This window comes from Salvelinus namaycush, chromosome 20 (genome assembly GCF_016432855.1).
Source record: "Salvelinus namaycush isolate Seneca chromosome 20, SaNama_1.0, whole genome shotgun sequence".
In the NCBI taxonomy this organism is placed as follows: Eukaryota; Metazoa; Chordata; class Actinopteri; order Salmoniformes; family Salmonidae; genus Salvelinus; species Salvelinus namaycush.
The window spans coordinates 50,385,943-50,400,897 of record NC_052326.1 but is presented as its reverse complement, the minus strand read 5'-3'; the positions used below and the strand labels follow the sequence as shown (position 1 = coordinate 50,400,897).

Sequence of the window (14,955 nt, the reverse complement as noted above, 5' to 3'; positions counted from 1 at the left end):
TACAGTAGTTTAGGCATGAAAGCAAGTCGACCTGACATATTTAACTAACATTACATTTTAAATTGACCTAACACACAATACATTATAGCTACCAACCCATACCTAGAAACATGTGCAGTGTTAGTGTTGTCAACAAGCAGATATAAATACTAGAACTTGCTAGCTAAGATATCCCTTTCGCTTGAAAACACAGCTTGCTGCCCATGTAACGTTAGCTAGCTATCCTTATTGCTTGAAAACACACAATAAATCTAGAAATTGTGTGTCAATGTAGGCGACTTTTCACAAGACACCCTAAACGGTATTTGGACAAACACGGTTTCGTTAAAGTTTCGAATAAACGTTATTATCATAGCTAGCCACATACCTGCCATCTTGATTATATGCTCGGTGATCTATAGTTTGGGCTGTCACCATAGAGAATGATAGAGGCCTCTAGTGGCCAGAAGGTCATCGTAGCATGGGCAGTGCCAGTGAGGGCTTCCACCATTTTAACAAAGACAGTACAGTATATATGCAGTCCAAACAACAATTTTTATCCCCTCGGCCCTCACACTAGCCACTTTGATTGCCATCTTAAGTGGAGGTCCAATTCACTAACGTTGCCCCCTCAACCTCATTTTAGCTCAAGGGAGCGAGTGAAGAACTTTGATTACTTTGGGGTTGATATGACCCACAATTCAATGCAAATTGTAGTCACGAGTCATACTCCGGAGGCCGCACAGTGTCAAATTGAATCAACACGGCTGCATTTTCGGCATGTCAGACCAAATTATGATACTAGTTTGCTATTTTTTTTTTAGATTACATAGATTTTTCCGTTGGCAAATTGGCTTAGTCTGGTAGTGAGAAGCCTATAAACCGTAGCTAGCTTCATAAACATATTTTGGGGAATTCTGAAATGTATTGGAATAAATTACCAAACTATAAAACTAGCTAGCCAGCTATGGGTAATTGTAGCTAGCTACCTGACAGGAGTGCTAGCTAGCTAGGTACATTAATAGCTTTAGGTTGTTTTTAAGCTCAATTTCAAGATTTCCACCAAGGATGTTGCCTCTCCGATCATCACTCTCCCTCGCTTGGGCAAGTGACATTTAAGGTACAGTTTTTTTGTTTTTTAATTTAACCTTCATTTAACTAGGAAAGTCAGTTAAGAACAAATTCTTATTTACAATGACTGCCTACCGGGGAACAGTGGGTTAACTGCCTTGTTCAGGGGCAGAACAAGATTTTTTTTTACCTTGTCAGCTCTGGGATTTGATTGAGCAACCTTTCAATTACTGGCCCAACGCTCTAACCACTAGGCTACCTGCCGCCCCGGATGTGATGATGTAAAATGTTATTTAAGTTGAGGGTTTAGGGCCGAGGACTGTCTACTTTGAATTTGGACTGCAGAATTTGAAGATAGGCTAAAACTACTTATCCAATAGAAATCCCCAATCACACTTGTAGGCAATGTCATGGTAATATTGGCTTGCTAACAGTGCGCATGTGCAGGCTGTCAGATCAAAGTCACTCCTTCGATAGAAAGTACTTTCACAAGGTTGGAGTAATAAGCCGTTCAACTACTTAAGACATTGGCCAAATCTAGGTTTTGCCATTAGCCTGGTCTGTTTGGCAAGCGTTTCTGGAAATCTCGCGATGTTGCGCCTCAGGGTTTAAGAAACTCCACAGCTGGCCTAGCCGTAACAGATACAAAGACGAGTCACCTATCTATCTCTATGGCTTTACAATCAACGTAGCAAAACTACTTCCTGAAAGTACTTCCTGATTTTGTTTTTCAAGTAAAAAATATATATAATGTAAACAATAATGTAGTTAAATATGTAGGAGATATACGTTGGTATTATTGCAACGAACATAAAGAAAACGCGTTGGCTTCATACATTTCTAAACTAAAAATAACCATGGAGTGTCACGTGACGACATTGGACAGTAGTTCAAGATGGAGTCTGCGCCTTATTTTGTAGCTTTCCACCTACAGTAATCATAATATGGCAAATTATATCAGTGATTTTTAAAATTCTGAGTTTGAGGAGTTCATTTTTCTTTGCTTCTCGTCAATCTGTATGGGATTTGAATATAGGTCTTTGATGAAAAGAGAGGGTATTTGCTAAACATCTGTCAACTGAAACATCTAGCTAGGTAGCAATCGGTTAAGTGTTTGGAATGTTCATAAACGTTCTATTAATTCAGAGATCGATATGACGCTGAGAGAGTTAAAGGTTTGCCTTCTTGGGGTAAGACAATCTGATTTGTATTCATCTAACTATCTGTTAATTCAGATTGGAGTATGTCAATTGACAGAAGCCACAGCAATGCTGCTAAAAGTTTTGTGCACCGTACTACCTAATATGTAGCTGACTGAACTCCCCTCCATGGCGAAGCAAGTTTCTGATGAACCACCAACGGAGTGGGGCAGAGACCAGTTCGTCAGAAACTCCCTTGACCGTGGAGTTTAGTCAGTTAGCTAATATTTAAATGACATGCCTCTATTTTACTCATCAGTGGTAGATTAGTAGTCCAGGCTAACGTTGATAAACATTGCATGTTTATGTATTGCACAAGTGTTGCGAAATATTTGCATCATAGTAGTAGGACTATTTCTTCTTCTTGAACCAATGGGGTATTCTCTTTACATAATGATGTCATCCTGACGATGAGTAAAGGTCTGTGTGGTCTTGGCAGTAACCGAGTATGGATAAATTCTAACATTCACTAAACTCCTTTCCCTTGTGATTCTTCAGGACACTGGGGTTGGAAAGTCAAGCATTGTTTGGAGGTTTGTGGAGGACAACTTTGACCCCAACATTAATCCAACTATTGGGTAAGTTATATAGTCTTTCACCCACTGTAAATATTCTGGAAAGATGATTGCCTATCCTGCAAGGTCCAACTGAAATTTGACTTACACTTTTAAACCCAACCGCTCCGGAAAAAATACACACATACAGTACATACACAGGTTCTGGAGAGGTGGGGGGCTGCCACACTGGGTGCCCAGGGAGCTGTTGTGGGAAGTTAAGTGCCTTGCTTAAGGGTGCAATGGCATGTAGGATTTGATTCCAGCAACCCTCCGGTTGCCAGCTCATTTCCCGGCAGATTTTTCCCGTCGGATCCGGGATTTGAACTGGCAACCCTCCGGTTGCTGGCTCGCATCTCTAACCTGCCCCTTACTGTACTGTACTGCCTGCCAATGCATTGAGTAATACATTTAGAAAAATGCATGCACTTATTGGGAGTTGGTGTATGTGGAGGAGGAGGTGTTCTGTTCATGCTACATTCTCAGTGATGTCATCCCAGTCTAATTAATTTATAGCCTGGCCCCAGATCTGTTTCTGCTATCATGTCAACTCATGACAGTGAGAGGCAAGGAGTTGACATGATCGCACAAACAGATCTGGGACCAGGCTAATCATTTTATTACAGGCTAATCAATGTATCACTTCTGTACTTTTTTTGTAATGTGGTAAAAGGGTGAGCCTTATTGTACACTCAACAAAAATATAAACACAACATGCAACAATTTCAACGATCTTACTGATTTACAGTTCATAAGGAAATCAGTCAATTCAAATAAATAAATCAGGCCCTAATCTATGGATTACACATGACTGGGAATACTCATATGCATCTGTTGGTAACAGATACCTTTAAAAAAAAATAGGGGCGTAGATCAGAAAACCAGTTAGTATCTGGTGTGACCATCATTTACCTCATGCAGCACGTCACATCTCCTTCACATAGAGGTGATCAGGTTGTTGATTTTGGCCTGTGGAATGTTGTCCCACTCCTCTTCAATGGCTGTGCGAAGTTGCTGGATATTGGCGGGAACTGGAACACGCTGTCATACACTTCGATCCAGAGCATCCCAAACATGTTCAATGGGTGACATGTCTGGTGAGTATCCAGGCCATGGAAGAAATGGGACATTTTCAGCTTCCAGGAATTGTGTACAGATCCTTGCCACATGGGGCTGTGTATTATCATGCGAAACATGAGGTGATGAATGGCACGACAATGGGCCTCAGGATCTCATCACGGTATCTCTGTGCATTCAAATTGCCATCGATAAAATGTAATTGTGTTCATTGCTCATAGCTTATGCCTGCCCATATCATAACCCCACCGCCAACCATACCTCTCGCCCACAAGACGCCATACAAGTTGTCTGCCATCTGCCCGGTACAGTTGAAACCAGGATTCATCCATGAAGAGCACACTTCTCCAGCGTGCCAGTGACCCTTCGAAGGTGAGCATTTGCCCACTGAAGTTGGTTACGACGCTGAACTGCAGTCAGGTCAAGACCCTGGTGAGGATGATGAGCACGCAGATGAGCTTCCCTGAGACGGTTTCTGACAGTTTGTGCAGAAATTATTACATTGTGCAAACCCAAAGTTTCATCAGTTGTCCGGGTGGCTGGTCTCCGATGTGGAGGTCCTGAGCTGTCGTGCTTACACGTGGTCTGCGGTTATGAGGCTGGTAGGACGTACTGCCAAATTATTTAAAATTACGTTGGAGGAGGCTTATGGTAGAGTAATTAACATTACATTATCTGGCAACATCTCTGGTGGACATTCCTGCAGTCAGCATGCCAATTGCACACTCCCTCAACTTGAGACATCTGTGGCATTGTGTTGTGTAACTTGTGCACTTGTGTAATTATCATGCTGTTTAATCAGCTTCTTGATATACCACACCTGTCAGGTGGATGGATTATCTTGACAAACGAGAAATGCTCTAACAGGGAAGTAAACAAATGTGTGCACAACATTGCCGAGAAATAAGCTTTTAGTGCATATGTACAATTTTATTTCAGCTCATGAAACATGGCATCAACACTTTACATGTTGCATTTTATATTTTTGTTCGGTGTAATAAACTAGTGGTTCCCAACTCCAGTCCCCGAGTACCCCACAGTACAAATTTTGTATGTAGCCCCGGACAAGAACTCCTGATTCAACTTGTCAACTTATCATCAAGCCCTCTTGAGTTGAATCAGGTACTGTATATTTGTCTGGGGCTACAACATGTGCTGTTAGGGGTAGTCAAGGACTGGAGTTGGGAAACACTGTTTTAAACCGTGTTAATATTATTTTGAAATGTGACTCGAATTGTATGGTTGTATTTTTGTTTTCCAGGGCATCCTTCATGACAAAGACGGTGCAGTATCAAAATGAGCTTCACAAATTTCTCATCTGGGACACTGCAGGGCAAGAGAGAGTTAGTAATCTATCTTTTACAATATATTTTCCTCCAGATGAAGTGGTCCCTGTTAGACATAGGCCTTGTTTGAATAAAAATGCATCCTTCATTCCTCACTTCATTGAGGTAGCCTAATTACTGATCTCACATGATAGGTAAAATCAACATATTGGAAGTATTGCTCTCACTGACCTATCCAATCAGATAAGAGATTACATCAAGAAAGAAAGGAAGGAAAAAAAGAACACATTTCTAAGGAATTTGATCAGGGCCATAGAGGTCTATGTTAGGGCTCCCGAGTGGCTCATCGGTGCAATATGCAACACTACAGTCCCTGATTCGAATCCAGGCTGAATCACATCCGGCCGTGATTGGGAGTCCCGTAGGGCGGTGCACAATCGGCCCAGCGTCGTCCAGGGTAGGCCGTCATTGTAAATAAGAATTTGTTCTTACCTGACTTGCCTAGTTAAATAAATAAAAATATGTTGAAGGCACATACTCGCAAGTGCAGTATGTCATTGTACCTGATAGGGGGCGATATTTAGCTTACATTTAGCTGCCCCCACCAAAACATCCCCAGCGCTCTCATGCCTGCAGTCATTTCATAAGGCCCTTTCCTGTAGTTGAGTGGTAGGTTATGCTATCATGATTTGTGCATTCTCAAGATCACTGCTGTCTGATTAATATACTAGATTATATAGAAATGTTCTAGCAACTTCTCTTTCCTCTCTCTCTCTCTCTCTCTACCACAGCAAAAGTTTCACTTTCAGCTATTAGTGACGGGGAAACATCGATACTGTTTCATATTTCAATATTATTTTTGGAGGGTATTATATAGATATTTTGACTCCAGGTATCGATTTGTAAAGTTGCGTTTTGTAAACTAGCGCTAGTCGGCTGTACCTGTGCCAAAACTCTGGTATTTGTAATCCTCGAGCTTGTTCTCCATCTTCTTTTTAAATAGTAAGCCGCTAGCATATTTTTCAGTACTTTTATTTTCATGACTGATCAAAACCAATTTTCTCATGGCTCTCTCTTGTCCCTCTGCAGCAGACATATAATGAGCAATATGTTTGGAACATCAAATCGCAATATCGAGTTGCAATGCATATCATATCGACACCGAAGTATCAAGATAATACCGGATCGTGAGGTCCCTGGTAATTCCCAGCTCTATCATCTCTGTGTACTGTGTCATTGGAGTGCACTCCACATTATGCTAAATCATGTCTTCCATGTGCATCGTCCTTTGAACAGTCAAGACAAGTGGCTCATCAGCAGTCATAACGTGAGAGGCGAAAGTCTAGGGGCCACTCGCAACATGATCTGCTGTGATGTTAAATCTGGAATGCCTTGTAGCCCACACAGACAGACGACTGAAATAGATTATCTTTCAAAAGATGCACCACATGAGTAATATAACACGGTGTAGAAATGTATCATACATGTACACTAATATACAACGAATACAGATCTGGAACCAGGTTAATATACAACAACTAGTCTGGCTCCGGATGGGTTTGTGCCGTATTGCCAACTTTCTATGGTCGTTATCGTAACAAACATGACGTTTGGCATGCCGTTTACGGTGGTGAGATAATGGTCTGTTCCTCTGTGTTGTGTTCTGGAGAGGGGTGGTGAGATAATGGTCTGTTCCTCTGTGTTGTGTTCTGGAGAGGGGTGGTGAGATAATGGTCTGTTCCTCTGTGTTGTGTTCTGGAGAGGGGTGGTGAGATAATGGTCTGTTCCTCTGTGTTGTGTTCTGGAGAGGGGTGGTGAGATAATGGTCTGTTCCTCTGTGTTGTGTTCTGGAGAGGGGTGGTGAGATAATGGTCTGTTCCTCTGTGTTGTGTTCTGGAGAGGGGTGGTGAGATAATGGTCTGTTCCTCTGTGTTGTGTTCTGGAGAGGGGTGGTGAGATAATGGTCTGTTCCTGTGTGTTGTGTTCTGGAGAGGGGTGGTGAGATAATGGTCTGTTCCTGTGTTGTGTTCTGGAGAGGGGTGGTGAGATAAAACAGCGTTTTTTTCTTCTGTTCTTTGAGCTTGTCCGGGGGCGTGGCCTTAAACGCTTAAATTAGATTTTCCCTTAAGATAGGACACTGTCTCTGCCTGCTCCCTGGTTCCAACTGATCGACAGCCACTCTCCCTGCCAGCTCTCCTGCTCTCTCTCTGCATAGGTATATTCAGGGTAGTGGTGAAGGCCACACCATATTGCTGAGGCGTTCAGATCTACTCAGAGGGTAGAGCCAAAAGGAAGGGGTAGGGAACGATTTGGGACTCTCTCGCACACACTCACTCCATCTCTCCCAGTCTACCTAGTGTTCCACGGCTGTGAGCGAGAAGATGGGAACAGTTCTGGCCTGCTTCACTGTTGTTTTCCTTCATTGTAATCTGCAGCTGCCTTGTTTCGAAGCTGATCGCCTCTGGAGAAGTTGTGGTCATCAGACCCAGTTTGTGTAATTAACAGTATTGGAGTTCGGTTGAGAGATTTAGTAGAAGCCGGTGGAATGAGAGAGAGCTGTGATTAGGCTTCTACACAACCTCTGATGGCCTGGAGGGTGCATCATCTTATCTGTGCTTGTTAACACCCCTGTCCAGAGACCTCCCATCTCACCATGCTGCTGTACAGAGAAGAAGCTGGGTTTCCCCTTTGCTCTCTGCATTCACCGGCATTGATGGGCACCTTTCATTGGGTGCCAGGCTCATAATTTCAGTAATTAATCTGCACACGTTTAGCAAAATAAGGGGCGCTTTTTTTCTCTTTTTTTTTTTACAGCTCCGATGTCTGGGCCCGTATCCACAAAGCCTCTCGAAGTAGGAGCGCTGATTCAGGGCAGTTTCACCTTTTCTATCATAATGAAATAACATTATATGGACAGGTTGGGATCTGATCCTAGATCAGCACTCCTACTTTGAGATGCGTTGTGGATTTTAGCCGTCACTGTGAAAATGCTCTCTGGATACACTTTGGAAGGGGACCACACAAGACTGGCTGTACTGCGTCTAGCTACACATCGCTAGCCAGTCAGACAGGCAGCATCCCTTTCCGCCATCTGCCAAGTATCCCAAGTTGGACTCCCTCCGGTAGTCTCGGGGCCAGTAACAACTATAATTGCAAGGAATGTGTGCTTTTCCTGAGGTAACCGTGTCATTCCAAGCTGGGATAGTTTATTCCTTTTTATCGTAAAGGAAAATGAGAATTGGCCCAGGTCGTGCCAAGTCAATGTTTGACTGGGATCACTCCTGTTTGTTTTAAAGCTAATCTCTTTATTTCATTAGCTAATAGATGACATGCCTATTATTCCTTTCATGGTTAAATATGCTAATTATGTTAGAAGATTTGTGTGGTAGATTATCCTAAGATGTAGGAGGACCTAGCCTAAATGGTAGCCTAACTTATGACAGGTGTGTTATCTTTCACTTGTCTGTTGCAGCTTTTTTTTGCTTCATGCAGTAGATGGTCTGAATACCATTCAGTATACGTGATAACAATCATACCAAATTTAACATATGCTTCATGCCTTTTCAACAATATCAAAATACTTGTGTTCACCTAATTTGAAAGAGTGAGTCTGAAATTGATTGTGAATGAAGATACTTTTCTGCAGGTAATTTAGGCTATAGCCTGCACATTTTAGAGATATGGGAATTGGATTTGGTATTTGGACAAGAATGATTAGGTTCGCATTTGGTGACAGCAGCCAGGTAAATTAAACCAAAGTATGGATCACTGTCTCTCCTTGTCCAATAGTTAGGTGACCTATCCTTTTCAAGCTTGACAACAGATTAAAAACAGTAATTGCCAAGACCTTTTGTATTTACCCATCCAGTGTAAGGAAAGGTCTGAAATATGCATTTGATTTAGAGTTCTATGAACACAGGCATATTCTAATTGCGTTGGCACTTTCAAGCCAGAACTCATAAGCTTTTGGAAAATATTATACCAGAAGAAATGTGGAACTGGCAAACATCAGGCAACTTTCCCCCCCCCCAACAATGGAATGGGAAATGCTGAAAGCTCAGCTTGTTTTTATTATGCAGGGTTTTGTGATCTACTGGGTGAAGACCAAATGTATAGTTCTCCATTAATATTAAATGGCTAACTGCTTTTAACACATTGTGCTCCTCTTTATCCTGATGCTTACCACATGTGAGTCCTCGGTGGAAAGGCTTGCCATACTTCCATGTAACAAAAGCCACTTGGCATATAGGCTTGGAACAGAATTCCTTTTGGGGTTTTCAAAAAGGTCCATCGTTTCTCTTTGCCTAGTTTTACCCCTCCATTTTGAGTTGGTTGTTTTATCTCATAACACGTTCAGGTAAAACGGAAAGTGAAGTTATGTAACGGTGACGAAATGTAACCGTATACGGCTTAATAAAGATTGGGTAGTTTGTGACTGTGTAATGTTTTGGAAACGGGCGGTAGAACAGATTGCAATGCTATTTTGGTAGCCTTTGATTTTCTCATGGATGTTCTCTATAAACAATTACGAGCGATCTAGATACACAATCCTTGAAGATGAGCCAAAAAATGTCCGGGACTGTTTCTTTAAAGCATAGCATCTCTTAGGATACGTCATGTACTCTTACTTTAATTATGATCTACAGTACCACATGCATACATGGCCCCTTGTCCTCACTATAACAGTGCAACCGGTTTGGCTGTAGATAAATCCCTGTTGAAAGCTTTAGAAAACCAACTATCTTCTCTGTCCAGAGGGACAGCCTCTTTATCTGAAGAATGGTTGCAGTCCATTACTCACCGTGCTCTTTCTCCACTTCTCTCTGCTTTCCCATAGTTCCGTGCGTTGGCGCCAATGTACTACAGAGGCTCTGCGGCAGCCATCATTGTTTATGACATCACTAAAGAGGTAAACTATTCCCTCGTTTCCCTCTGGTAACATGCTGTGATATGACATTTGTTTAGTTCTATTTCTCCTCAAATGTTTAAAAGGACACTGCACCACTCTTTTCCATATCATTCCTGTGATGTCATTTGCAAAATAATTAAGTGATTTTCAAAAGCTACGACTTTTGGCTCTGCATCACAGATTTTTTTTTCAAGATGACCCCCAACCTTTTCTTATATTTTTTACCACAGAAAAAAAATCTCTAAATAGATTGACCTTTTGCAAAATACAGGTATCCATGCACAGAATGCTGCTGTCAACTGTAGGCAACTATTGGGGCCCACTGGTCACTGAGTCAAATGTAGGCATGTTCAGTAAACCTCTGATACTGGCCACTCTCACATTCCATGTGGAGAGAGGCACACTCATTTGTCTCCATGTCATGTTTACATCTCCTATGTTTCATAAATGTTTAAACCACACACTCCCACACAGTCATGCGTTGCATAACATTTTCTCAAACGCAGACATCTTACAATATAAGATGTTTACTAGGCCTATATACTGTATGCTATAAAGTTAGTAAGAATGGCTCGAACCGTTGTTTCTCAGGACTCGTTCCAGACGTTGAAGAACTGGGTGAAGGAGCTTCGTCAGCACGGCCCGCCCAACATCGTGGTAGCCATCGCTGGCAACAAGTGTGACCTGTCCGATGCCAGGTAAATAAATCCCTCATGTCCCCCAGGAAGACATGGGTTACGTCCCAAATGGCACCATATTCCATATATAGTGCACTACTTTGGTCCAGATCAAAAGTAGTGCACTATATAGGGAATAGGGTGTCATTTTGGACACAGACATTGGTTTATTGTTACAAATCAGCAGCATGGCTTCCATACTCTCATTTTACCAGACGAATCGCTGAATTGTTGACACGAGATTTGCTTGTGCTACGTTTTCTAATGAAAGTTGAAGGACTCGTCCACGCTTTGTTTGGCAAGGGACGTCATCGGCCAAGCCAAGCGTATATCTTGAAACTTTCGGCTCCAACAATTTGAACGTACCGAGGAACGGTAACAAGCGGCCGATACAGCTCTCTGCTAGAGATGCACTTCTCCCAGTTTATCTAATGTCACTCAAACATGCTGGCTTTAGATGAGAGGACTTTAGCTACTAGAGTAGCTTAATTTGCATTGAAGCAACGGAGAGAACTGATGCTTGAAAATTGATGACATTTTTTCCCCGTCTACCATCCATTAATATTAGTCAGTTGTTAGAAATGACTGTGCATGGAAATGTTATACAGCACAGGTCTGGTTCAAAAATAGAAACATGGATATGCTATTGTTTGCAGTCAGGAGTGGACTCCTGTGGAAACGGCTTATGAAGCTTGTTCGCCTCCATATAGTCCATTGTACTAAGATGAGCATTAGCTGGATTGAATGACAGAACAGTAGCACTGGGGGAAGCATCATGCGACACAAGAAGTCTAGAAGAGATGAGCACTGTGATACTGGTGGGCTGGTGCCACCTTGAGTCTCTTTCTCTGTTCGTCTCCCTGTTGGGTTCGTCTCATGTTTGAAGGGGTGTGTCCTCGTGCCTCCTCTTCCTCATCTGCACTGATGTGAAACAATTGGACTGGCTGACGTGAATTCTTGGCTCACATCCACCATATTGCTCTGGCCTATCCTGCACCTCTCCCCAGTATTGAGCTGCACCCATAGAAATCCCCATTTAAAAAGCTGTCTGTTTAAGCTAGAGATATTTGTTTTTGCATTGGATGTGTCTCAAGAGTGTGCAAAGCACTGGGTGGCTACTTTGAAGAATCTCAAATATAAAATATATTTTGATTTGTTTAACACTTTTTGTTTACTACATGATATGTGTTATTTCATAGTTTTGATGTCTTCACTACTATTCTACAATGTAGAAAATAGTAAAAATAAAGAAAAACCCTTGAATGAATACCGTAGGTGTCCAAACTTTTGACCGGTACTGTATATCAAACCTTTTTTTAATGTACTCGGAGGACCTTTTATTAGCATATGGAGACTGTTTTAAATGTTTCCTGGTCTTTCTTATATCTCTCAGATAAAGGACATTGGAATTTTTGGGGGGACTATCTGTTGTTCCATGTAGTGAATCTGTTATTCAATGCGTTCGTATGGGCTAATGGCAGCAAGACACCAAAAATATTTTGTATATATTTTTTTGATACTTCGAGTGGTCTTAAAATTCTAAATCGAATAGCTAAATGATCCTTGTTATGATCTTCTTAAAACAATTGCACATAGCTTAGTAGAACCTCCTTCCCCGGCTTAGTCTGTTACTGGTTAAGACTTGAACACACCCGTGTCTTTATAGGGAGGTCTCGGAGAAAGATGCCAAGGACTATGCTGACTCCATCCACGCCATCTTTGTGGAGACCAGCGCCAAGAACGCCATTAACATCAATGAGGTCTTTATAGAGATAAGTAAGTGTGGTTTTTTTTCACTAGCTTTTGGGGGCATTCAATCTTTTAGGCCAAATGTATGCTTTATGGCATACCACGTTTATTACTAGTGGTGTACAATGGCTGAAATTGTCCTTGTTTATTTAAGTGTACCAAGCAATATAGTGTGAGCTTCTGCTGATGTTCCTATTTTAACCAATGGTTTCTGGGTGTAACGGTGTTTTTTTGTCCCCCTTGCACATTTTGTTCCCGCTTGCAGGTCAACGGATCCCTGTCCTAGATGCAGGGGGAGGGGCTGCAGGGAATGGCTTCAAACTGCGCCGGCGGCCCTCAGAGACCCGGACCCGGACCTGCTGCTGATGCTGCCAGTGAACCCTGACCTTAGTCCCACATTGACCCTTGACCCCTGACCCTTCTCTGCTTGCGGCCTCCATAATCCCCCCCTAACCACAGACCTGCGTCATAGAGACCTGGGAGCTGCAAATGCCACTCCTCCATTGGGAAACCCTGATTACTACCGCCATTGCATCCTGCATCTAATGCTACACTGTAAAGAGAGAGCAGCTGAGCAAATTACAGTTTACTGGGATATATGACCATATCTCATCGTTCTATGCGGCTAACTTTGGCTTAGTTATTGTGAAGCTGTAGTCTTGTGTTTTTTAATGCCTATCTGGAGCCCAAAAGGTTAAAATGAAGTCCACAGCCTTTAAAGGCGCTTTATTTGTCTGCATTTGTCGTGCAGCAGAAGTCAGGGCATTTATTATTCTTGCGCTTAACCAAGCAGCACAGAGCTGTTGTGAAGGAAGTTGTCAAGGCAGTGAGTTTGTTTATGCAGGACCTCCCACCCTCACCTACCGCCAACCAATCATGTCACTGCGGAGTTATACGGAGCCCTCTGTGTTGTTACACAATTTGAGATGCGCACGGCGATGTGGTATGGAGCTGAATTGCGTCACACCATCCATACGGTTTATGGATGGTGTGCCTTTAGGTTCGCCAAGTAGGTCTATGGCAGCTATCCTTTAGGTTCGCCAAGTAGGTCTATGGCAGCTATCCTTTAGGTTCGCCAAGTAGGTCTATGGCAGCTATCCTTTAGGTTCGCCAATTAGGTCTATGGCAGCTATCCTTTAGGTTCGCCAAGTAGGTCTATGGCAGCTATCCTTTAGGTTCGCCAAGTAGGTCTATGGCAGCTATCCTTTAGGTTCGCCAAGTAGGTCTATGGCAGCTATCCTTTAGGTTCGCCAAGTAGGTCTATGGCAGCTATCCTTTAGGTTCGCCAAGTAGGTCTATGGCAGCTATCCTTTAGGTTCGCCAAGTAGGTCTATGGCAGCTATCCTTTAGGTTCGCCAAGTAGGTCTATGGCAGTCTCACCCCCCTCCTTGCTGTGTTCACTTCATCCTCCCGTATTCCAGATCTGTGGCTTGTCCAAGCCTATGGCACCAGATTCCTATATGGCTCTGGTCAAAAGTAGTGCACCTTATACACTGAGTGTACAAAACATTAAGAACACCTTCCTAATATTGAGTTGTCAGCCTCATTTCGTTGGGGCATGGACTCTACAAGGTGTCGAAAGCGTTTCACAGGGATGCTGGCCTATGTTGACTTCAATGCTTCCCACAGTTGTGTCAAGTTGGCTGGATGTCCTGTGGGTGGTGGACCGTTCTTGATACACACGGGAAACTGTTGAGCGTGAAAAACCCAGCAGCGTTGCAGTTCTTGACACAAACCGGTGCGCCTGGCACCTACTACCATACCCTTTTCAAAGGCACTTCAATCTTTTCTCTTGCCCTTTCACCCTCTGAATGGCACACCACAGGAGGTTGGTGGCACCTCAATTGGGAAGAACAGGCTCGTGGTAATGACTGGATCGGAGTCAGTGGAATGGTATCATGTACATTAAACACATGGTCTCCAGGTCTTTGATGCCATTCCATTTGCTCCATTCCAGACATTATTATGAGCCATTTTCCCCTCAGCAGCCTCCACTGTGGCACACACAAACAATCCATGTCTCAAGGCTTAGAAATCCTTCTTTAACCTGTTTCCTCCCCTTCATCTACACTGATTAAAGTGGATTTAACAGGTGACATCAATAAGGGATCATAGCTTTCACCTGGTCATTCTCTGTCATGGAAAGAGCAAGTGTTCCTAATGATTTGTCCACTCAGTATAGGGAAATGGGGTACCATCTGAGAGGAATCCTACATCTGTCCTGTCCTTGAATCTTTTCTGCATGAATTGTCCTCGAGTGGTCCAAAGCCACAGCAGTTGCTATGGTTTTCCCAAGTTGTAAGAGCTCCCCTCCCTGCCTTTTTTATATGTCTTGTAATACTTCAGAAAAGTTTACACAGATTTTATTTCCGTTCTTATCTTGTAAACCTCTACACGGGTCATGGCATCATTGGATCTGCAGCATGCAGTGCTTCTTCTCTTGCAACAACCACG

The 14,955-nt window shown here is 42.8% G+C and overlaps 2 protein-coding genes across 7 annotated transcripts in view; one reads left to right on the top strand and one right to left on the bottom strand.

Annotated features, from left to right (window-relative positions):
• The window catches only part of LOC120065472 (serine/threonine-protein phosphatase 4 regulatory subunit 1-like), a 30,029-nt gene extending 29,615 nt beyond the window's left edge, over positions 1 to 414 (bottom strand). For all 3 annotated transcript variants that reach the window (XM_039016517.1, XM_039016518.1, XM_039016519.1), the window contains exon 1: positions 368 to 414. In XM_039016517.1, the coding sequence (XP_038872445.1) occupies positions 368 to 374 (7 nt within the window). In that variant the 5' untranslated portion in view covers positions 375 to 414. The remainder of the gene's footprint in view (positions 1 to 367) is intronic.
• A 1,448-nt stretch (positions 415 to 1,862) lies between these two features.
• Positions 1,863 to 14,036, top strand: rab22a (RAB22A, member RAS oncogene family). Of its 4 annotated transcripts, none has more exons than XR_005478674.1 (8): positions 1,863 to 2,240; positions 2,748 to 2,827; positions 5,142 to 5,223; positions 10,004 to 10,075; positions 10,667 to 10,773; positions 12,419 to 12,528; positions 12,767 to 13,501; positions 13,537 to 14,036. XR_005478674.1 is itself a non-coding variant. In XM_039016515.1 (7 exons), the coding sequence occupies exons 1-7, from the start codon at positions 2,205 to 2,207 to the stop codon at positions 12,865 to 12,867; spliced, it is 588 nt and encodes a 195-aa protein (XP_038872443.1). In that variant the 5' UTR covers positions 1,863 to 2,204; the 3' UTR covers positions 12,868 to 14,036. The 4 variants fall into 4 exon arrangements, 1 of the variants encoding a protein (XP_038872443.1); XR_005478676.1 differs by having other exon boundaries at positions 12,767 to 13,794; positions 13,865 to 14,036; XR_005478675.1 differs by having other exon boundaries at positions 12,767 to 13,829; positions 13,865 to 14,036.
• The last annotated feature ends 919 nt before the right edge of the window (positions 14,037 to 14,955 follow it).